Source organism: Rhinopithecus roxellana, chromosome 21, assembly GCF_007565055.1.
Source record: "Rhinopithecus roxellana isolate Shanxi Qingling chromosome 21, ASM756505v1, whole genome shotgun sequence".
Classification (NCBI taxonomy): Eukaryota; Metazoa; Chordata; class Mammalia; order Primates; family Cercopithecidae; genus Rhinopithecus; species Rhinopithecus roxellana.
The window spans coordinates 63,180,477-63,205,116 of NC_044569.1; the positions used below are offsets into that span (position 1 = coordinate 63,180,477).

Consider the following 24,640-nt stretch of genomic DNA (forward strand, 5'->3'; position numbering starts at 1 on the left):
TCCTGACCTCAGATAATCTGCCTGCTTTGGCCTCCCAAAGTGCTGGGATTACAGGTGTGAGCCACTGTGTCCAGCGTTGGGAAACCTACTGCAGAGTAAAAGTCTGGAGTTGGGGATTGAGGAGACACGGGTTTTTTCCAAGGTGGATAGAGCAGCGGTGGGGGCAGGAGGAGCACTGGGTGAGAGTGAGGTGGTAGTGAGGCCTTGTAAGGCAAGGACCCCAGTGAGTAAATTACTGCAGTATCTGGGCGGGAGAGCAGGGTTTTCACTGGCAATTGGCAGTGGGAATGGAGAGAGGAGAAATCAAGGACTCAGGAATTTTCTGGCTTGAGCAACATGGCAGATGGTGCTGGCATTCTTGAGCTGGGGAACTCTGGAAGGAAGGCAGGTCAGAGTGGGAGCTAGGGGGACAATCAGTCCAACCTGGGAAAAAACTGTGTTGAAAATGGAGGGAACTGTCACCAACCCACAACTTGAACTCACCTTCACTAAGGTAACCCCAGTGACAAAAGAGTCATGCTCCTGGCCATTTTGAGGTTCTCACGTGTGCTGGTATAACTCACTGATGCTATCTGGTTAGCACTTATCACTTGTCTGCTTATCTCCAGGAGGACGGAGGTCAGACCATCTGTTTACTCACTCATTCTGTGTTCACTGGAGGCCCATTTTGTGCCAGGCACTGTCCTAAGCCCTGAGAATAGAGTTTTAATAAGCCATGCAAAGGTGCCTTCCAGCCTGCAGGTTACATTCCAGTGAATAGAGGCAGACAATAAATAAATGAATATGCAATTTGAAGTTGCAGCATGCAAATAAATGTATGCTAGGCCAGGGAGGATGGCTGCTACAAAGTGATCCTTTGGAGAAGAGGCGGCTGCAGTGGCTCATGCCTCACAATCCCAGCACTTCGGGAGGCAAAGGTGGGACGATGCCTTGAGCTCAGGAGTTTGAGACCAGCCTGGCCAACATAGTGAGACCTCATCTCTACAAAACATACAAAAAATTAGCCCAGTGTGGTGGCGCGTGCCTGTGGTCCCAGCTCCTTGGGAGGCTGAGGCGGGAGGATGGCTTGAGCCCAGGAGGTGGACGCTTCAGTGAGCTGTGATTGCATCACTGCCTTCCAGCCTGGGTGACAGAATGAGACTTTACCTCAACCAAGCAAGCAAGCAATCAATAAATAGAAGTAAGCAAGGTGGAGGCTTTCTCTGGAAGGGCAGTCATGGGAGGTGACTTTTGGCCAGAGCCTAGAAGAAAGTAAAGGAATGTTCTAAGCAAAGAAAATCCTGTGGGGGAAGAATGGTCCATTCCGGGGAAAACGGAATCACAAAGGTCCTGGGAAAGGAGAGGCGTCGCGGTGTCTGAAGAGCCTCAAAGAGCCCAAAGGTGCTCTGTGGAGTGAAGCGAGCCACATGGACAGTGGGAGGAATGAGGTCAGAGATGGGCGGGGCTGCCCTAAGGACACTCCCTGTTGTTCTGAGACAGAAAGCTTTGAAGGATCCCAGCAAGGGAGTGGCATGGGGAGATTTACATCTTGCAAGACTCACTCTGGCTGCAGGGCAGAGAATGGCTGTAGGGGCCAGATAGGGGGAGACCTTTTGGGAGCTATTGCAAGTGATAAGAAAATCCCCAAACTTAACTTCTAGGGGTAAGTCAGGACAAAGATTATCTAACAGGAAAGGAAGAGAGTAAAGCTCTAGAACCGTAGAACTGCCTGGTTATGTCAACTAGCAGCTACATTTTAAAAATTAGGGTTTTTTTTTTTATAACTTGTGATAAAAATGTCTAACTATAACACAAGGTTATAGCTAAAATAAATGGTCCCCCTTCCAGTCTCACTCCCCGCAGGACACCTGTATTTAAGTTTCTTAGGAATTCTTGCAGAAACTTTCCATGTGTGTATAAGCACTGTTCTCCTGCACGCATAGGATTGCACTGTGTACTTCACTGTTTCCATGTGATGTTTTCATTTATAATACAGATTGGCCTATTTCTCTATTAGCACACAAGGACCCACATCCCTGATGTTAAAGGTTATCAGTATGGCACAGTAGGGTGTACCATTATGTATTTAACTTGTCCCCATTAGTGAGTATGGAGGTAATTCTTTGCTGTCTTAGACAGTGGGACAATCTGTATATATTTTTGTGTACTTGTGTAGACATGTTTGTGGGCTAAATGCCTACAAGTGGAATTAGGGGTTTTGGGCATTTAACATCTTAATGTGCATTTTCCAATTTACCTTCCCACCCAGGAGGTATGAGAATCCCTGCTTCTCACCCCTCCACCACACTGGCCAGTATCCCACATTTTAATCTTTGAAAACCCACTTTGACTTTTATTCTCTTGGAAACTTGGACAAAAATGTAGCACGTGTGCATTTTAGGGTGGTTTAGATGTTTCAAACTGTTTTCTTGTTTATCTCATTGGATTTTCAAAAAATCTTACAAAGCAGAAACCCTCATTTCGCTTTTAGACAAGAGGAAAGAGGAGACATTACATGATTTTCTCAGTGTGAAAAGTTTAGACAAGCTTGATACTCAAGGCGTGGCCCACCCAACAGCCTGCAGACTCCAAGTCTGCATTTTAACAAGCACCCGGGGGAGGGGGACTTGGCAGAGGTGAGGGATGCTGCCTGGAGTGGGGGGACAGGGGAATGCTCCCTTCTGCTCTGCTTCTGAAGGGAGCAGCGCTGACTACTTTCCCCGGGGAGGGGAGGCGACAGATGGTGGGAAGGATGATCAGAAAGGCAAGGCCGGAGGCTTGTAGGGGCAGCTGCAGGGCAGCACGGTCAGACGGCAAACATGGCAGGACCCAGTGCCTAGGACCCAGGGAGGTTGTCGCCTGAGCAAACTTGCAGGCGAGCTGATCTGGGAAGCTGTGTCTTGACAGAGTTGCCTGCCTTTTCTCTATCACATTGATCAACAATTCCACTCCCTCTCCTTGAATGCTTACCACCCTCCCACCCACCGGACACTCTCTATGTAGGACGCTGTCATTGTGGGGAGAAGAGGGGAATCAATGGTCTCCGTCCCCGGGTGCAGACCAGAGGCTTGGTGCTGAGCCCCTCTCTGCTGGGGGTGCGCCTCTAAGTGGAGACGCTCCAAGTCCTGCCAGTTCCCATCTGTCAACGCCACCCCAGCACCCCCTCCTCTCACCCAGATGTTTGGAGGTACTGCTGGGCCGTTGTTCTGCCCTAGTTGAGCCAAAACCACCCGGGATTTTTAGTTATATTCTTTTAGAAGAGGGCTCTGAGCCCAGCCCATCCAGAATCCATGCCAGAATTATATGCGCCTCCAGGCTGCAATCTTACTTCTAAACTCTAAACCCACACTGTCCAGCAAATAGCCACCAGGTAAGTGGCCAATTGAGATGTGCTATGTGTGCAAAGCCCACATTGGACTCTGAAGACTCAGTAAAAGGGAAAAGAATGTCAAATAGCTTCTTAACAATGTTTCATATTGGGTACATGTTTGTAGTGATAATATTTTGGATGTATTGGTCTAAATAAATAATAGTAAAATGAGTTGTACCTATTTCTTTTTACCTTTTAAGTTGTGGCTACTGGAAAGTGTAAAATTGGGGGCAGCTGTGCTTGCATCCTGTTTCTATTGAACAGTGCTGGTCTAGACACCTTACTCCTGATTCTTCCCCTTTGTAGCTGCTTCAGATCTTGCTTGGAGGAGGTAGGGGGTGAAGGAGGGGAGAAATGAAGCAAGGGAGGGAGGGAGGGAAGGGAGAAAGAGTTTTTCATCTTGTGAGGCCATATGGAAAGAACATGAACCAGTGTCTACTGCTCTATGATTGGTGGCCTTGGGTAAGTCACCCTAACTTCTCTTAGCTATAATTTCTTCATAAAATGGAGGTCACAGCTACCTTGCAGGATTGTTCTGAGGTTTAGAAATCTCTAGCAGGCTCCTCCCACAGTGGTTCGCCTATATGACTTGCTCAATAAATAACAGTATTTTTAGTGGAACGTGGTGGCATGCACCTGCAGTTCTAGCTACTTGGGAGGTTGAGGTGAGAGGATTGCTTGAGCCCAGGAGGTGGAAGTCAGGGCTGTAGTGAGTGAGACCCTGTCTCTAAAGAAAAATAAATAAATAGCAGTATTTTTGCAGCAGTAGCACCTGAGCCAGTACATGATCGGTGCTCAGCAAGTAATCTTGAACTTGTGGATGCTTGAGCGTTTGAGGTGTGGCTGGGTGGCAGCTGCCCACAGTACAATCTTAGAGCATCTTATGCCCCACCCGCCACGTGCCCACTGAGGGGACTGGAGGGACCCCAGTGGAAAGTCACCTTCTTTCTCCCGGCTCTCTCCCGCCAGGTTGCAGCCTCTTCACCTGTATTCAGTGTGCTTGTTGGTTGGACTGTTCTCTCTTGTTCCCTGGGGACCTGTCTGGGAAGTGCCCAAATTCCACTGGGATAACTGCCGGCAAGCATGGTGGACAAATCTGCTGCTGCTAAATAACTTTGTGTCTGTCAAGAATGTGGTGAGTCTCCAGTTGCTGGCTTTGGAAAGGCAGAAGTGTGCAAACCTGGTGCCTCACTTCTTCAGGCGGTGTGCTGAACTTTCCAAGGGCCAACCTGATTCTGGCGTTTTCTCTGGAGTACTGGTGATGCTGTAGGAAGGTGGGCTGTGTGAGTGGGGGATGGCTTCTGGTCATGGGGTGGGTGTAACCCTGCCAGACTATGCAGGGGGCAGCCGCTGTGAACAGCAGAGGGAGGGGGGCATAGCAGTGGCCAGCAAGGGGCCAGTCATCCTGGCACATGTCCCGGAGGCAGCTGACCCTGCCCCATCACTGTTCCTGTGCCAGCCCATGTTGCCTAACCGGGAAAGGACAAATTCCTCACCTCCGTCTGTTGAGTCTATACTGCAATGGGACATTGCATCACACCCTGACTATGTTGGATTCTACTCAAGTTCAAAGTAGACCTGATCGAGTTGCTTTGGAGCAACAAGATCTATGTATGTCTTGGCTTCTCCAAAGCCCCAGTTTCCTCATAATGAATTTGAAGCAAGTGAAAGTGAAATAGCTGTAATGAAATTATATCACCAGTTCCACATATGCCTTGAAATCAAGGCTGAAAACGGAATCGCTAAACCGTGGCAGGGCCCTAATCATTGCATATAGCAACTCACTAACTAGATGGCTGCCTTCCGTTTGCAAAGGCCCAGCCATATGGACAGGCTTGCATCACCATCTACGTGCCCGCAGGTGGGGCCCGCCTGGCTGTGATGGGGTCCCTGGGGGATAATCTGGGCTGTTTTCCCCAATCAAACTGATTTGGGCCATTTGCAAGAAGCAGTGGCAAGGACACCAGCCAGTGGCCTTTCTGAGGTACAGCCCACCTTAGATTCTTGAAAGCAGAAGTGCCAGGGCCCTTTGGAGAGAATTGCCCCCAGGGACTTCCTCACACTGAAGAAAAAAATACTGCTAACCATCTCATCTGGCACAAGCACAGACCGTCTATGGAACTCATTTTGGCCAGGCGATCCCACGTCAGTCATCCATGGGAACTGTGGGGTTCTCCACAAAACATCATCTGGAGCCAAGCCCTGGTTCTAAATGAGCTTGTTCTTTCCACCTAGAGTTGGGGCATGGGGAGCGGCAAGGAAAAGAGAAAAACGCTGACCCTTCTGACTTCCAACTGCACCATAATGAGGAGAAACTCTTACACTCCTGTAACGTGACAGAGTTCATGTCCCGCAACTATCCTAGGAGATGGGCTATGATCATTTTTCCTTTTTAAACAAAAGAGAAAATGTGTCTGAATCTCCATTTTGTAAAATGGCAGCAATAATACCTGCCATCCAGGCTTGGTAGAAGGCTCAAGGTGAAGGATGTGAAATATGAGTATCTCTAACTCAGTTTCCTTTGTCTTCCCATGGAAATTCGCCCCACCCACCTACTGAATTCTGCCTCCTAGTCCAGGCAGGTGGAGAGTGTGGAGCAGAACTGGTAAATGAAGGAAGAGTGAATTTGCTGCTCTCTTTTCAGTGCAATGGCTGGACCTGGTACCTTGCCAATGACTTCCAGTTCCACCTTACCATCCCAGTGATTATCTTCATCCACGCAAAGTGAGTCTGATTGGGACAAGCTTTTCTCCTCATGTGGCCTCTTTCAGAAAACCCTCACAAAGTGTCCCAGTTCTGTGCAGAGCCGCTTTTTAAAATGTAGGAAACTAACTTTATAGAAAAGTAAATACCAAATCCTCTACCGTTTGCCTTCTTCCGCATTCTCCTCCAACATTGATCCTACGCCAGTCAGTGTGTGTTTTGCAGAGTTACGATCATTGTGTCCATGTAATATCTAGTGCTCAGCTTTTTCCATTTCACTGTTCTTATAAACATTGCCACATATTGACATAACCTGCATACTTGTCAGTTTTAGGGTTTATCTACCATTTTTATGGTTGGGTGTCTAGATTGTGGCCAATTTTTCATGATTATAAATGTCACTGCAATGCATGCCTTTGAACACACTACTTTTTCTCTTAGTTACTTCTATGGGGGCAGACTTCCAAGTGGAATTGCTAGGTCAAAGGGTAGAAACAATTTTGTGGCACTTGTCACATATTGTGAGATTGCTCTCCAGAAAGAGTAAAGTAATTTACAACACCCTCAGCAATGTATCGCTGCACCAGCTTTCCCACATTGGATATTTATCACCTTAATTTTTGTTAGTTTTAGAAACACCTTAAGGCCTCAATATTTCATGGAGAGACTTATAGTTGTGGATTATTCATGCCATATTTTAAAAATTTATTGTTCTTTTCTGTTAAAATATATGTTCAATTTGAGAAACATTGGAAAACATTAGGAGTTAAGGGGGGGTGGGGAAAATCACCCCAGTTCCACTTTGTCAGTCAAGGGAAGGAGAATTTGCTGCTAATATTTTGGGGCTTATCCTTCTGGTATTTTTTCTGCCCAGTTTTTTTTTTTTTTTTTTTTAAGAGATGAGAGTCTCACTCTGTCACCCAGGCTGCTATAGTGCGGTGGTGCCATCATAGCTCACTGCAGCCTCCAACTCCTGGGCTCAAACGACCCTCCTGCCTCAATCTCTCAAGTGATTGGGACTTACAGGCATGAACCACTGCACTTTGCTAATTTTTTAACTTCTCTAAAGAGATGAGGTCTTGCTATGTTGCCCAGGCTCTGCCCAGCTTTTGACACAGGAAAGCATTCTGTATATACACCTTAGTATCTTTCTTTCAATAGTTTTATGACACACGCATTTCCCTATATTATTTTATTTTTAAAGCAACATAATTTAAATGTCTGCATAACATTCCATTCCATGAATTAAATATATAAGTTATGTATACCTTCTATTGTTTAATACTGGGATTATTCCAATGTTATGCTTTTATAAATAATGGTTTGATAAATATTTTCATGGAAATATTTATCAGTGCCTGGATTTGTCTCCAACTTTGATATTTCTTTAGGCCGGGCGCGGTGGCTCAAGCCTGTAATCCCAGCACTTTGGGAGGCCGAGACGGGAGGATCACGAGGTCAGGAGATCGAGACCATCCTGGCTAACACGGTGAAACCCCGTCTCTACTAAAAAAATACAAAAATCTAGCCAGGAGAGGTGGCGGGCGCCTGTAGTCCCAGCTACTCTGGAGGCTGAGGCAGGAGAATGGCGTAAACCCGGGAGGCGGAGCTTGCAGTGAGCTGAGATCCGGCCACTGTACTCCAGCCCGGGCGACAGAGCGAGACTCTGTCTCAAAAAAAAAAAAAATAATATATATCTTTGAGGGGAATTACTAGGTCAAAGGGCATGAATGTCTTTTGCGCTCTTGAATCATAATGATAAATCACTTTCCTTAGAGGGAACATCAATATTCAGTCCTCTAGTCATCCAATTTAACTGTTGTCAGAGTGGAATATTAATAATAAAACAAAACATCTGAGTTTTTACATGTTCTTCCTTCTGTTTCCAAGTTTCCTCTTCTTTTAAGGACACAGTCATATTGGATTAAGGCCCACCCCAATGACCTCATTGAATGTTAATTATTGCTTTAAAGACTCCATCTTCAAATACAGTCACATTCTGAATTACTGGGGGTTAGGATTTCATGATAGGACTTTGTTGGGGACATAGTTCAGCCCATAATATTCAATGTCAGGAAGATGTATGAGTTTAGTTGACATGGTGCTAGCTGGAAGAGACTTGTGAAGTCTGTGGTGGAGATACTGATCTTGGAAGTAGGTGCCAGGGTCTGGGCTTAAGTTCCCCAGGGACTTAAACACATATTTACTTGGGTGGCTATGGGTTTTTATTGGATGGCCTGACTACCACTTACCTAGGACACTGAGTTCTTATGCCTGCCCACTCTAGACTTGCCTGGGAACCCATGTGAGTGTCCTTATGACTGAGGAGCCCTGGCCCCAATGTCAGCATCTTTCCTAAAGGCTGTGGTGGAAGGTGAATTTCAGTCCTTCAGCTGAAAGCCCACACTGTCCAAGCTTGTGACTATGCAACAAGATTTAGCTTATAAGTGGAGGGAAGTATAAAAGTAGGGCTTTTCTTCCTTTAGAGAATATCATTCCATGGAATGCCAGTGGAATCAGGTCTTTCTGGAGCTCAGTAATTCAAGGAGCGAAGAGCTAAGGGGTCTGGCAGAAGTCACAGTAAATATACATACAGCATTATTACCATAACCACCTGCCTACCCTCATAGCAGACATTACTAATCAGTCATAGCACCATGGAGCTAGAATTCATCCTTCTTTCCAAACATTATACTAACATTGGTACTCTGGCTGAAAATAATTTTCTCCCTGTATCACTGTGGTGATAACTGAATAGTATCTATCTCATCCCTTCCTCATGAACAGTCATGGCAACTTTCACTAGCAGAATTGCATTGTCAAAGGCATTTTCCAGGTCAGGCTGTGCCTGGATGATCTTGCATCTGTGTTTGGCATTTGTTCCACACCACTGTAGATCCTCAAAATCCCAACCCTCACACTTCCGAGCAGGTACAACCAGACAGCGCCTCACTCTGGGTGCTTCAGGGAACATCCTAGTTTTATACACGCACGATCCCAAAATGTGGAGGAATTACTTTGTGTGGGACCATCCTTAACCCATGTGAGACAGAAGACAGTAGGAAAATGCTTCTCTCTTTCATCTCACAGGACAGTTTTAAGGTACATTTCATAAGGCCCTGTGGAACATTCTGGAAGAATTGAGCATTGGCTACCTTGATAGCACATCCTGGTATTGGTTTTTCCCTGCTTCCCTATTCTCCTACCCTATCCCTTATTCCTACTCCCACGTGAACTACCTGCACCCAGACATTTGTCTCAGGCTCTGCTCCTCAGTTGAAGGCATGCCTGTTTCCCACTCTGTATTAGTCTATTTTCACACTACTATAAAGAACTACCCGAGACCGGGTAATTTATAAAGAAAAGAGGTTTAATTGACTCATGGTTCTGCAGGCTGTACAGGCTTCTGCTTCTGGGGAGGCCTCAGGAAACTTACAATCAGGGCAGAATGGGAAGCAGGCACATCTTATATGGTGGGAGCAAGAAGAAGAGAGCAAAGTGGGGAGGTGCTACGTACTTTTAAACAACCAGATCTCATGAGAATTCACTCACTATCACAAGAACAGCAAGGGGGAAATCCACCCCCATGATCCAGTCACCTCCTATCAGGCCCCACTTCCAACACTGGGGATTACAATTCCACATGAGATTTAGGCAGGGACAAAGATCCAAACCATACCATCCTCCTCCTTCTCGATCCTCTCTCCCCTGTGCTTGGAGTGGGTCCACCCTGTGTCCCATCCTGTCTTTGACAGTCCTGTCTCCCAAACCCACCACCACTTGTATCCATATCGTGTTTCATAGGTGACAAGGGGCATTCCCAGGCATGGTCTCCTTTTGAGCTGCACGGTAAGCCTCAGGGTGGTCAGGCAACGATATGATTACTGTTCCTGTCTAGACCAGGAAACTCAAGTTCAAGGCTCTGCCCTGTGTGGCACAGCTAATGGATGGTCAAGACTGAGGCTGCCTCAGGTCCTCCAGCCCCAGCCCAGCTCTCCCTGCCCCTCATCAGCCTCTCAAAAGCAGGTCCAGCAGGAAGTTCCTCTGACAGTCAGGATTTCCAACCTTTTGTGCCACAGGAAGTGCATCTGTGGGTAAGAAACTGAAGGGCACTCCTCTCTGTGTCCTCTCTTCTTTGCAGGAGTACACAAATCCTCATCCTCCTTGGATCCATGCTGTTCTTGGCATCTTTCACAGCCACTGCTCTGATCACATTGGCATATAAACTTCCTGTGGTGGCTCCATCAGAAGCCAGGTAACATGGTTCCCCAGCCTGCCCCTCTCTGGCCAGGACTTCTCGGGGAGGGCTGCTGAATGCCAGGCTGCTCACCCTGTGCCCTTTGGTTCATGGAAAAAGTGAGTATGAAACTTTCGGTCTGGATGGGAAAGCTGATTGTCTTCTTGCTTCCAAACTTCTGAACCTTTCAACCTACACTGGTAGGTCCTCTCTGAACTCACGTTGCCCACTGAAACGCTTCTCAGAGGAAAGGAGCGCCCCCATGTGGCTCTACTATGTTTCTCCTCCAGCAGCCAATTGCTGCTTGGTGGCTCTGTTGGATGGAGAGACTGAACCTACCTCTTCAAGGTCACACAACTAGTAGGTGGCACAATGTGATTTGAACCTAGGAGCCAATCCACAGTGCTATTTTCGCCTCCCCAATGAGGCATGTATGACAATGACACAGGAAAAACTGGTATGATTACCTGATAATCTTTTCTCAATGCAGTGACACAAATGAAAATCAGATCACATCAGTCATCTGCTAGAATTCCTCCAGTGGCCTCATTGGTCACCCTCCTACCTGCTGACACTGGACCAGCCACACCAAACATGCTCCCCGAACCCCATTCCCCACCCTCCCCAACCCGGGGCCTTAGCACTTGCTGTTCAGCCTGAATTACTCTTCTGTTAAAATCTAAGATCTTGGCAGGGCTTTCTCCTTCACATCTTTCAGGTGTCTGTGCAAATGTCACCTTCTCAGAGCAGCCTTTGCCGACCTTCCAAAATAAAATGGCCAGAACGGTTCCTGGCATGTGAATGCTCCATGTGAATCCGTGAGTGGGTGGCATGTGAGAATAAATGAATGAATCGATGATGACATCCCAAGCCTCCTGACCAGGAGACTATCATGCCCTTCCCATATCATGCCATGGCCAAGTGATTGAGGAGGAGGCTCACTCATGTCTAGTCCGGCGTTTTCCAACCCTGGCCATATATTAGAGTCACTTGTGAGCTTCTAAATCCACTGATGCTTCCAGCCCCACCTCCAAACAATTGAATCAGAATCTCTGGGCATGGGGCCCAGGCAGCTGACTTTTGTAAGCAATCCCAGGGTATTCAAATGTGCAGCCACAGTCGAAGAACCATACTGTCTAGTCCTCAAACACCTTCCTTTCCTCCAGTGGTTCCTGCATGAGCAGTTAGGTGCTGAGAGTGTGTCTAGCTTCAGTGGGGAACGGTGATAATTTTAATGGTGATAAATTTAGAGCAGGGGTTCTCAATCTGCATTTGGGAAGCTCAGGAGAGTTTTAAAATTTCTAGTCCCTGGGTCCCACATGCAGAGATGATGATTCCATGGTCTTGGGTATAACCTGGACGTCTCCTGTGAAGGGCACTGTTTAGGCAATGCTTCTCAGCCTTGAGGGGGCCAGGGTCACCTGGAGGGCTTCTTAACACACAGTGGACCTACTGGTCCACTGCCAGTAGGTCTGGGTGGGGCCAAGGTGTCTGGGTTCCTAATAAGTTCTCAGGTAATGCAGGTGTTTTGTTTTTGTTTGTGTGTTTTTTATTCTATTGCAACAGAGTCTCACTCTGTCACCCAAGCTGGAGCACAGTGGCATGATCACAGCTCACTGCAGCCTCAACCTCCTGAGCTCAAGCGAACCTCCTGCTTCAGCCTCCTGAGAAGCTGGGACTCTAGGCATGTGCCACCAGGCCCGGCTAATTTTTTTTTTTTTTTTGTAGAGATGGGGTCTCCCTATGTTGCCCAGATTGGTCTCAAACTCCTGGGCTCAAGCGATCCTCATGCCTCGGCTTCGCAAAGTGCTGGGATTACATGTGTGAGCCACCATGCCTGGCCTGATGCAGCTGTTGATGTCAAGAGACCATACCTTGAAAAACACAGCTTCAAAGAATAGTTTTTGGTATCCTTTTAAAGGCCTGGCCTGGACCTCTCATCACTTCTCTCTCAGGACAGTCTCTGTCCTTGGGACCCTTGAGTTCACATCTGGGTGCTACATTTTTAGGAGCATTCTGACATATTGGCCACCAGACACAGCTATTTAAAATGAACACACTCATCATATTTCCTTGGGATCTGTGGTGGAGGGGCCTGAGGGAATCTGGAACCTAAACAAGACAGCTTTGGCTGAGACAGGACCATGAGGTCACTGTTTGCACACCATGACTGAGGAAATGAACAAGTGTGCCCTAAATGTACCTTTGGGCTTGCTGATTATCCCAATGGCCATCTCAGGGATTTGGATTTTCTTTGCCATGTCCAGATTAAACATAATATTTTGCCTTATTTCCTTGTATTTTTCAGTGAAGAGGCTACTGTATTGTATTTTGTGGAGTACTACACAAAGCCCTACTGCCGATTCAGGGCCATTTCTTGTGGGCCTCTTTCTGAGCATTTACATGCACCAAAACAACCAGGAAAACATTCTCAGAACCAAGGTATGATTTCCCGTGCCTCACTTTATGGGCATGGGTCTGGGTGGGACTGTGTGGCCCACCTGGCCAGGCTCTTCCAAAGCTGTGGATGAAGGAGTCAGCCTGCTGGGTACTGTATTGTGCTGTAGAGTGTTATTGATGTCTCTCCATGCTAAAGAATAAGAACGAATTGGCCAGGTGCAGTGGTTAACACCTGTAATCCCAGCACCTTAGGAGGCTGAGGCAAGAGGATCCCTTGAGTCCAGTTCAGGACCAGCTCAGGCAACATGCTGAGACCCCCGTCTTCATTTTTTTTTTTTTTTTTTTTTTAAAGATAAGAAGGCCTTTATCTTCCTGCCAGAGCTTGAATCTCTGCTTTCTTCACTGAGCTCTCCTTATGATGCTCCAGATTTGGTACCCAGCGTGGTCCCATCAGTAGGAGCCTTGGTACTGACCCAAAGAAACCACCAATGTGAGAAAACCACCCAGTGAGATTACAATGGCAAGACTCTCTTCTGGAAGAGGATACTGAGTTGGGTTGGATTTTTAACAGCACACGCTCAATGGTTTCTATACACAAGATTCTTGGTCAGATTTGATGGTTGTGTCTGGGAATCAGGACATGAGGTGTCTAGAGGGGAAGAAGCTGTTACTTTGCTTTTCCAGATGTACCCCAACACTCATTTTCTTCTCTGGCTCCTTTGTGGGCAATCATTCTGGCTCACCATCCAATCTCATTACTCAAGCTGGAAACCTGGGTTCATCTCGGATGCCTCCTCCTCACTGATCACTGCTGTCAGTCAATCATTCCCTACACCCTGCTGATGGTTTCTCCTGCCATCCTCTCTCAGCCTTTTGAACTGACCTTAAAGCTTTTCTCATCTCTTGCCTGGATGTTGTCACTTGTTTCCTTGCCTCCAGTCTTATTGATCTCAACTCTACTCTTGATGAGTAGATTTGACCCTGGCCCTTGAAGTCATTCCCAAATGCTCCCTCTTCATGCTCAGTTAAATGTCTTAAATAGATGGTGATCTATGTGAGACACCACCTTGGCTATACCCTTGAACAGTGCAAAATCTTTCAATGACTTCCTTTGACATCCATGATAAGGCTCGATCTGTTCAACGAGGCCTTCAGAGTCCCCATGACATCACTCTGCCTGTCTCTCTAGCGTCATCTCTCTCACCACTCTCTGCCTTGCCCTTTGCACGTCAGTGATACCAACCTACTCACAGTGCCCTTGACTGCCACCACTGACACACACAAGCTGTTCCTGGCATCTGTGCAGTTGCTCATGTCTCCTTCTCTGTCTGGAATCTGCCTCTTCTCTCTTCTCCCTACTTACCTCTCCCTTTCATCTGACTTAACTCCTGTTTCGCCTAGAGGGCTCACCTAGAGTTTTCACCTCCAGAAAGTCTTTCCTTATCCCTCCAGGCCAGGCCATGTCCTTCTTTTGGGTTCCTCTGTGCACTGTGCATTCCTGGGCCCTGGTTTGTACTGCATGATAAAGCATTTATTCACCCCATAGACAGTGAGCTCCTGGAGTTCACTACTTGTCTCACCTCTGAATCACCAGCATCTGGTTCTGAGATCCTGACTCACTGAAGGTACTCAACACATGAATGAATGAAAGAATTTTCTTCTCAATGGAAGAAGGGCCAGGAATTAGGATACAACTCCTGCCCCAAACCCCTCTGCCAGGTCCTACCTTTGTTTGCCTAGGCTTTGTGGGTACCTTACCTAGATGTTCCAGAGAAGAGACCCTGGTCCTTGGAAAACCTTGTGTTGCCCATGGGAGGAAGAGGAGATAAGATTTTACCGAAAGGAATGAATATACAGAAGCTATGTGATTTTTTTTGTTTTTTGTTTTGGTTGGAGTTACGATATTTTCCAGGAAATGTATAATTCAGTTGTAGATTATAACAGAGTGCCATTAAAGAGAGGCTTCAACATAGTCCAGGTTACATGGGAGCACAGGGGGAAATGTGTGTCAGCAAAGGGCAAAACTTAACATGAAGAGAGAGCATTTGGGAATGACTTCAAGGGCCAGGGTCAGGACCAGGAAGCCTGGAGCTAAAACACAAGCCAAGTTAACCTGGAGAAACAATGCAAACAGTTGCGTAGACCAAACTCAAAGCTTTAGAAGCTAGAAAATAAAGACACAGGGTCTAGGCTGGAGGAAGCTGCCAAGAGTGAGATAAGGCAGGATGCACGGTAATAAAGATAAGCAGACAAGTACAGAAACAGAACATGATACCCAAGATGCATTTTGAGAGACTGCAGGCCCATTTGGGCCAGGGAAGTAGCAAAGGGGTGAGGGAGATCCCAGGCTAAAAGAGTAGAGTGCCCCTGGGTATGTACCTTTCCTCTCCCGCAGCCAGGAACCTGAGACCTAAGCAGGTCTCAGAGACAAGACGGTGGACTGATCCGATGTTGGTTCAGTGCAGTGTAGACATCATCACAGCAGCTTGAGTACAGCACAGAGAAGCAAGAGAGCTACTTGGGAGACAGGTCTGGGTCTAAAAAGGTCAAGTCAGGTGACGCAAGGTCAAGATCTTGAACTGAGTCAGGTGTCAGGATTTAACTCTTGGGGCTATTCTTTGAGCTGAAGACTTCTCATCCTCCCATTCCTTCCACTTGACTGGGCTGCTGCCCAGGACGGGGCTGTGCGCTGAGGCCCTCACATTTACGGTGAAGGCAGAAGCCATCAAGGAGCCTTAATTTGGTTAAGGGACAAAATGGGAGATTAGGAGTGGGTTAGAACATTACTTATTGATTTTCTTTTCACTTCCATCTTGAAATGATTATAGATGCCCCAAAAGTTGCAAAACTAGTACAGAGAGGTGCTGTGTGCTCCGGCTCCCCAGCAGGCAACGTGTGACATAACTATGGTACCTGACCACAGCCAGAAAATGGATATTGGCACAATAGACCTCAGATCCACCAACTCTACACGTACTCATTTGCGCACATCTGTATGGTTCCGGGTAATTTTGTTCCATGTGCAAATTTGTGCAACCCCTGCCCCCACAGTCAAGGCAGTGAACTCTGTCACCACAAAGATCTCCTGGCCACCCATTTTAAATTACAACCTTCCATTTTAGTCAAATCTATGCACTGACTGAGGTTTGCGAATAAAGACCTCAGTGACAGTAATAACACCAAAAAATACGTTTGTGTAGGAGAAGGGAATTACACAATGGCTAAAAAGGGCTGGGCCCCGCCTCTCCTCTCCCTGCAGATGCAGGTCCTGCTGGGGTGGAGCTGCTCCCTGGCCACCCTATTTGCGGTGGCCGCTCTGGCATACGTGGTGGACGACGCCTCTGCTTCCTTTCCAGTAGCTGCAGTTCTCTACCAAGCCCTCCACTGGACCCTGTGGGCGGCAGCCGTGGGCTGGGTCCTTTCTGCGTGCCAGGGAGGATATGGAGGTATGGAAGCGGCTCTGGGCTTTGCTGTTGGGTTCACACCCTGTTCCTTTAAAGGTGACAAACTGAACACACAAGGAGTGTACCAGAGGGTCTTCTGATTTCTGGGGTGGTTGATGAATGACTGATATTGATTCAAAAATATCAATTTCTCTCTATCCTTGGAAAAGATAGAGAATTTAAGTATAAGATTTTTACATGGATGTATGCGCAAGTGCGGGTTCTGAAAGAAAAAGATGCAGCCCCTCCAATGAAGCTAGTTTAGAAGTTGGAAAGTGAATTCAGGCAGAGTAATGTCATGAGAAAAAATAAAAAATTAGTGCTTAGGAGTAAGACTTCCAGTCACAGCACCTTGAGCCTTTGTTTCCCCCTCTGAAGGTATAGACTAAATGCTTGCCAAGATCCCCTTTGATAACTGAGTTGGCTTTCAACATGCAGAGAGCCAAGCAGATAAAAGGCTTCAATGGAAAAGAATCTTCTCCAGGTTAGAAAGGTGTATCCAAGTCACCTGATGCTTTCCTCCCTCTCCTCTCTATTTGGCGAGAGGTAGGAACTGTGTGCTTGGGATGTCAGCAAACAACAGGACAAGGCTGGCAGGAAGCTCCCAGAAGAGGTTCTGGCCTCAAGCTACCCAAAGCCCTGGAACAGGAGCAGTGGATCTGGGGGGAGGCATACCCACTTCATACTCTAGGGAAATAACCCATCAGGAGGAGTTTAAACTTAGCCTGTAAACCCATGCCAGTCAGCTTCAGCAAAGGTAGGTGGTGGGAAATAATGATTGAAAGAGAAACAGAGTGGCGTGATAACCAATTCCAGCTGACTGGGCACATGGTGTATACTAGACCTTGTGGGAAACATCACCCAGATCCCCAGTAGCACTGACCACACCCCTGGGAGAAGACCTATAATTAGCAATGAGAACAACTGTGTCTGGAGAGAAAGCGACACAGTGAAAGTCCCACAGCTGGTGAGTGGTTGAACTAGAAAATGAACCCAGGTCTCAGCACCAAGTCCAAAGTCAGTGCTCTTCATGCCTAAATGATCCCGGATGCACTTCTCCCGGATGTTAATTAAAACGGTTCCTAAATGTTAGAAGTATTTTAATATAGCGATGCTCTTTAATATTTTAATTTTAAAAGCTTTCCCTTATATGGAAAAGTGATATTAAAGAGGAAATGGACTGCGTTCTCTCTGACGGATGTATTTGCATTTATGGGAAATTCTGGGATACATTATCACAACCTTGCCGCCTCACCCCATGATCATGTCCCTGTGCTGTCATAGAGCCTCATAAACAACTGCTCCCCGTGGCCTGGCACAGGTCATTTCTAATGTTGCAAACATCACAGTATTCCTCTCTACTGTGAGAAGTGCTGCTGTTTATCAAAAATAACTGGCAAACATAAATGATATTAGAGAGCAATGACTTAGGTTAAGTTAGAAGATTAAACAAATTTGCATTATTATTATTATTATTATTTTTGAGACGGACTCTTGCTCTTGTCACCTAGGCTGGAGTGTAATGGCACGATCTCAGCTCACAGAAACCTCCACCTCCCGGGTTCAAGCGATTCTCCTGCCTCAGCCTCCTGATTAGCTGGGATTACAGGTCCCTGCCACCACGCCCAGCTAATTTTTGTATTTTCAGTAGAGATGGGGTTTTGCCATGTTAGCCAGGCTGGTCTCGAACTCATGACCTTGTGATCCACCTGCTTCGGCCTTCCAAAGTGCTGGGATTACAGACGTGAGCCTCCACGCCCAGCCTGCAGCAGCATTATTACAGCGGAACAAGTCAATGCTCTCCGTCATTAGTCTCAGAAAGGGTACGATCTCGTCACCCAGGTGATGAGCAAGCCAGTTTACTTATTCTTGAACAATTTATCATTCAAAAGTGTGCTGTCATTCGCCAATCCACAACTGTAGGGGCACCTGATATCCTAGATTTGTATCTCCAAAACTATCTATAAGATATCAAGATTGATTAGTAGGTGAATGTAGGAGGTGATAGCTTAAATACATTTTTGGAAAATATGTGTCTACCTGGCTCACACCTGTAATCCCAGCACTTTGAGGGGCCGAGGCGGGTAGATTGCTTGGGCCTGGGGTTTCAAGACCAGCCTGGGCAACAAGGCAAAACCCCGTCTCTACTAAAAATACAAAAATTAACTGGGCATGGCAGCACGCGTTTGTAATCTCAGCTCCTTGGGATGTTGAGGCAGGAGGATTGCTTGAACCTGGGAGGCGGAGGTTGCAGTGAGCTGAGATCGTGCCACTGCACTCTATCCTAGGCAACAGAGTGAGACCCTATCTCCAAAAAAAAAAAAAAAAAAAAAAAAAAAGTTTCTAGCTGATGACCTTTAGAAAAAAAAAATAAGAAGTTTGATTAAGAAGAAATGTTCAGTTGAGATTCTCAGGACTAGAAGGGATCTTGATGATTCAGTGAATCTTTAACCATCTTTGCTTGGTAGCAATGTGGACCATGCTGGTCTTGTTATGCTCAAAGTTGTCTTCTGTTGAGCTGCCAGAGTCATCTGACCATATTACTCCCTCAGCTAAAGTCCTTCAGTGGTGGTCTGTCACCTACCGTTTTCGTCCTCAAACTTAAGTATATGTGGGTCTATTCCAAAGAAATAAGAATTCTTTTGGCTTCTTGGTGTTGGCCCAAATTATTTGTATTCTTTCTTATTCAATACATTTTTTTCCTCTGGGTACATAGATTCAAGTTACCCTGACTATATGCTCTTATTTTTGTTCCAATTTTGCCTAAACATGAACAAACATAAACCTAGATACAAAATTTTATGTTTATAGCACATGCATTCAGAAAGCCAAAGCAAATTTATGAAGTAATCATAAAACTATAAAGCCAATAAAATTCACATTAGCAACATTAATATGATATGATGAATAGTTGCTGGAATCACTTGTGGCTCGTAACGAACATGGTATTATTTGCTTTAGGGTGCATTCTTTTGTGTCTGGCTTATCTGCGTGAGCCTGGGTTCTTTGCTGACTTCATTTTTCTACAATTACTTGGTTTTTTTCTACTGTGAAATTGTGGTTTACCTTTATAGCCTTCACTTGGGGGAAATGTGTCTTTTGTCTGTAAGTCTATCTGTGTTTTTTCACTTAATTACATAAAATACTTCTTGAATGCTTATTCTATGCCAGGTACTGTTCTAGAATCTGGGGATACAGCAATAGACAAGAAAAATCCCGCCCTTGTGAGAGATTACAGTGGGGTCGGGGGAAGTTAAAATACAGTAAATAAAGATAAAGCAGGGATTCGTGGGTAACTAACTGGACTAGGGGTACATTTGCATAGATGTGGTACGAAAGCATTCTGGGCAGATGGAATGTGAAGGCAGAGGTGTCCAGACTGGAACGAGCTTAGTGACTTGGAGGAAGAGCAAAATGACCAGTGAGATAGGAATCAAGGGTCAAGGGGGAGAGAGAGGTGGGAAGGGAACTCAGAGAGGAAGGTAGGACCCAGGTTAGGCAGAGCTTTCAAGGCCAGTGGGAAGAGTTTGGATTTTATTTTAAATGCCATGTCACATGAAGTCTTAGTCCATTTCAGCTGCTTTAACAAAAATCCCATAAATGAGGTGGCTTAAAAACAACAGAAATTTATATCTCACAGTTCTGGAGCTGGGAGATCTAAGATCAAGGCACCAGCAGATTTAGTGTTTGGGGAAGGCCTGCTTTCTGGTTCTTAGATGGAACTTTCTAGATGTGTCCTCACATGGTGGAAGGGTAGAGTGGTCTCTCTGGGGTCACTTTTATAAGAATACTAATCCCATTCCTGAAGGCCCAGCCCTTGTGAACTAATTGCCTCTCCAAAGACTCCACCTCTTAATACTATCGCCTTGGGGATTAGGATCTCAACATATGAATTTTGGGGGAATGTAAACATACAGATCATAGCCCATGATTTGATTTGTGGATTTGTAAAATTTATTTTCTTTTTTTTTTTTTTTTTTTTTTTTTTTTTTTTTTTTTTTTTTTTTTTTTTGAGACGGAGTCTCGCTCTATCACCCAGGCTGGAGTGCAGTGGCCGGATCTCAGCTCACTGCAAGCTCTGCCTCCCAGGTTTATGCCATTCTCCTGCCTCAGCCTCCCGAGTAGCTGGGACTATAGGCGCCCGCCACCTCGCCCGGCTAGTTTTTTGTATTTTTTAGTAGAGACGGGGTTTCACGGTGTTAGCCAGGATGGTCTCGATCTCCTGCCCTCGTGATCCACCCGTCTCGGCCTCCCAAAGTGCTGGGATTACAGGCTTGAGCCACCGCGCCCGGCGTAAAATTTATTTTCAATTTGACAAATAATAACTGTATGTATTTATGGAGTACAACGTGATGTTTTGGTATGTGTATACATAGTAGAAAGATGAAATCAAGTTAATTAACATATGCATCACTTCGCCAAGTTATCTCTTTTTTTGTGGTGAGAATGTTAAGAATCTTTTCTTTTAGCCACTGAAAAATACCCAGTACATTATTATTAACTGTGGTCACTATGCAGTGCAATAGATCACTAAAACTTACTCCAACAGTTTAACTGAAACTTTGTACTCTTTGATCAATATCTCCCCCTTCCCCATTTCTCCCTGATATGTGATTTTAAAAGATTACTCTGGATGTGGTATGGGGACTATAGGGTGGCAAGAACAAGAGCAGAGACCCACAGATCCACCGGGAAGCTCCCACGGAGGCCCACACAGGAGGTGATGGAAGATTCATGAGGGTGTTAGCCATGGAGGTGAGGAGCAGTGGTCTGATTTGAGACACATTTTTGGAAGCACTCTATGGAGTCTGGAATGAAAGGAGTCTAGGATGGCTCCAAAGATTTATCATGAGCAAATTGTGATGCACTACTGAGCACTTTAAATGAGGAGGAGGCAGAGGAGCAACAAAAGTTACGTTTTATTTCTGTGGCTTAAAACAACAGAAATTTATTCTCTTACAGTTCTGGAGGCTAGCTGTTCAAAATCCAAGTGTCAGCAGGATTGGTTCCCTCTGGATTTTCTGGGGGAGAATCTGTCCCATCCCCTCTCCTAGCCTCTGGTAGCTGCTGGCAAGCCTTGGCATTCCTTGGCTCGTGGACTCTTCACTCCAGTCTCTGTCTTCGTCATCACATGGTTCTCTTTTTTTTTTTTTTTTTTTTTTTTTTGAGACAGAGTCTCACTCTGCCGCCCAGGCTGGAGTGCAGGGGCCGGATCTCAGCTCACTGCAAGCTCCGCCTCCTGGGTTTAGGCCGTTCTCCTGCCTCAGCCTCCCGAGTAGCTGGGACTACAGGCGCCCGCCACGTCGCCCGGCTAGTTTTTTGTATTTTTTAGTAGAGACGGGGTTTCACCGTGTTAGCCAGGATGGTCTCGATCTCCTGACCTCGTGATCCGCCCGTCTCGGCCTCCCAAAGTGCTGGGATTACAGGCTTGAGCCACCGCGCCCAGCCAACATGGTTCTCTTCCTTGCATCTCTTCTCTGCTTTTGTGACTCCTTTTCTGTCTCTTATAAGGACATTTGTCACTGGGTAAGGGTCTACCCTAATCCAGGATGATTTCATCTCTGGTTCCTTATCTTAATGACATCTGCAAAGACCCTTATTCCAAATAAGGTTAGCGATAAGTCCTATTCAGAAAGGAAGTTATCATTGTATCTAATTTTAATTAAGTTAAATAGCCACAAGTGGCTAGGGGCTATTGCCTGGGACAACACAGTTCTAGAATATATATCAAGTTACAGAATATTTATCCTGCAAGGCACCTAAAGGGTGATCAAATGCAAGGCTCTCACTGACAGATGAAGAGTTGGAGGCCTGGCAATGTTAAATGCCTTATCCCAAGTTCCCCCTGTGGCTATATCTTGATCCAGAACCCAGGTGAGTATGAGGAATGTATACCTTGTTTTATACATGGAATGTTTTATGCTCAGGGGCTGAAACCATGTATCTCTCTTGTGTTATCATAATTCTTGCAATGGAAAGGTGGTTTTTGGTTTGGTACATTGTCTTAAAATTATAATGCATAAAGACTTTCTTAGGAAAAGTTCACAGACTTAGGTGCAGAATGCAACGGGAGCATCAATGGGACAATGGGGCATCTTCACTGGCCCAGAGACAGGCTGTGGCTTCATGCCTCAGTGCTTGTTCCCTCCAGGTCTGGTGAACCGTGTGCTTTCTTGGGACATCTGGAGTTTCCTGTCCAGCATCAGTTATGCTTGCTACTTGGTGCATCCGATTCTGATCATCCTTTACAATGGCTTTCAGGAAACACTGATTCACTACACTGACACAAACATGGTGAGTTAGCACGCAGCTCCTACTTCTGTTATGGTATGTTATGGTACCATAGCTTGTTCTCTTCTTGAGCAACAAGGCAACCTATTTGCTTTTATGGAAGGCTTTTTTTTTTTTTTATGGAAGGCTTTTTTTTTTTTTTTCTAAGAGCTTCATTGTTATTTGCTTTATTTGTGGGAGAAAGAGGGAGGGCTTCAGCACAGGATAATATCTTTTATTTTATTTATTTTATTTTTAATATCTAGCACTGATTGTCCTACAGATACATTTCATAGAGCTAGGATGGTACACTTTAGATCTGAACACAATAGGAATCCCAGAGTAAAACTGTGTTCACCCTGCCCACTTTGTCTCCAGTTCTATCTTTTCTCTGGACACTGTGTGCTGACCTTCGCCACTGGGCTCGCCCTGACGCTGTTCATTGAGAAACCATGTCAGGAACTGAAGCAGTGCCTGCTGGGCCATGAATGTTCTGGTTAAAACACAAAAGAATGGATGGACCTTATTGGTAATGACGAGCAAAATGAGGTGGCCTTGTTTCTGCAATGAATGCTTGCGTTCCTAAGAAGGGGTGTGAATCTCATTTTGTGAAAGTTTAATATATACATGTTCTTTGTATTTAATATGTGAAAGAGTTCTTAGTGCTTAATGATGTTCTATAAATTTTTAGTAGCACAATAATAAACTTGTTGTACCATTTTAGCAAAAAAAAAACCCTGGATTTCTTTTTGGTTTAATCTGTATTTGATTGTCTATATTAATTATCACAGGAAATGATTAAATATGAATTTTTTTTTTGAGATGGAGTTTCGCTTTTTTTTTTGTTGCCCAGGCTGGAGTGCAATGGAGCGATCTCAGCTCACTGCAACCTCCGCCCCCCGGAATTCAGGCGATTCTCCTGACTCAGCCTTCCTGAGTAGCTGGGATTACAGGCATGCGCCACCACGCCCGCCTAATTTTGTATTTTTAGTAGAGACGGGGTTTCTCCATCTTGGTCAGGCTGATCTCAAACTTTAGACCTCAGATGATCCGCTCACCTCGGCCTCCCAAAGTGCTGGGATTACAGGCATGAGACACTGCGCCCGGCCCTAAATATGAATTTAATGTAATTTGGGTTATGAAGCTCATTTGGGTTATGCTCTTCACTTTTCTCTGTAAAATTGCAATATGTACTTTCCCATGACATAACTGTCAATATGCTATTATGGCATCTTTGCAGACTTGTAACTTCATCGTAGAACCTCAGTGGTGTGACCCGCTAGCATGCATACTTCATGGGTCTGTCATTATAGGGCCTTTCAAATATCACCTATTCTTCACCATAGTCCCTGTTTTGGACTGAATTGTATCCCCTCCCGCAAAAGATCTGTTGAAGTCCTAACTCCCAGTGCCTCAGGATGTGGCATTATTTGGAGCCAGGGCCTTGTTTTTTTTTTTTTTTTTTTTTTGAGACGGAGTCTCGCTCTGTCACCCAGGCTGGAGTGCAATGGCCGGATCTCAGCTCACTGCAAGCTCCGCCTCCCGGGTTTACGCCATTCTCCAGCCTCCCGAGTAGCTGGGACTACAGGCGCCTGCCACCTCGCCGGGCTAGCTTTTTGTATTTTTTTTTTTTTTAGTAGAGACGAGGTTTCGCCGTGTTAGCCAGGATGGTCTCGATCTCCTGACCTTCGTGATCCACCCGTCTCAGCCTCCCAAAGTGCTGGGATTACAGGCTTGAGCCACCGCGCCCGGCCTGAGCCAGGGTCTTTACGGAGGTAATGAAGTCCAATGAAGTCACTGGGGATGGAGACTCTAATCCAATATGACTGGTGTCCTTATAATAATCAGAAGTTTGGTCACGGAGACAGGCATGCACACAGGGAAGACGATGTGAAGACCCAGGGAGAAGACAGTCACATGCAAACCCAGGAACACCAAGGCAAACCCCAGAAGCCAGGGGAGGTAAGGACAGAATCTGCCCTGGAGCTGCCCAAGACAGCATGGCCCCATGGGACACCTCGATTTTGGATTTCTGGCCTCCAGAACTGTGAGATAATTCATGTCTGTTGTTTCAAGCCACTCAGTTTTTGGTACTTTGTCACAGCAGCCCTAGATAGATGGATATCCCTGTGCACCAAGATAAGGCCCCAACAAAAACTAACAGAGAAGGAAGAGACCTCAGCCTGTGGCTTCTAGCCCAACCCCCTCAGTTTCCAGCGATGAGACCTAGAGATGAGG

General features: G+C 45.9%; 1 protein-coding gene across 1 annotated transcript in view; it reads left to right on the plus strand.

Moving 5' to 3' along the window:
- The window catches only part of LOC104673019 (O-acyltransferase like protein), a 76,610-nt gene extending 53,707 nt beyond the window's left edge, over positions 1-22,903 (plus strand). The window contains 8 exon segments of the mRNA XM_030925826.1: positions 4,319-4,484; positions 5,994-6,073; positions 10,194-10,307; positions 12,598-12,652; positions 12,654-12,731; positions 15,949-16,135; positions 22,284-22,426; positions 22,781-22,903. Of these exon segments, the coding sequence (XP_030781686.1) occupies positions 4,319-4,484; positions 5,994-6,073; positions 10,194-10,307; positions 12,598-12,652; positions 12,654-12,731; positions 15,949-16,135; positions 22,284-22,426; positions 22,781-22,903 (946 nt within the window).
- Positions 22,904-24,640: the final 1,737 nt, after the last annotated feature.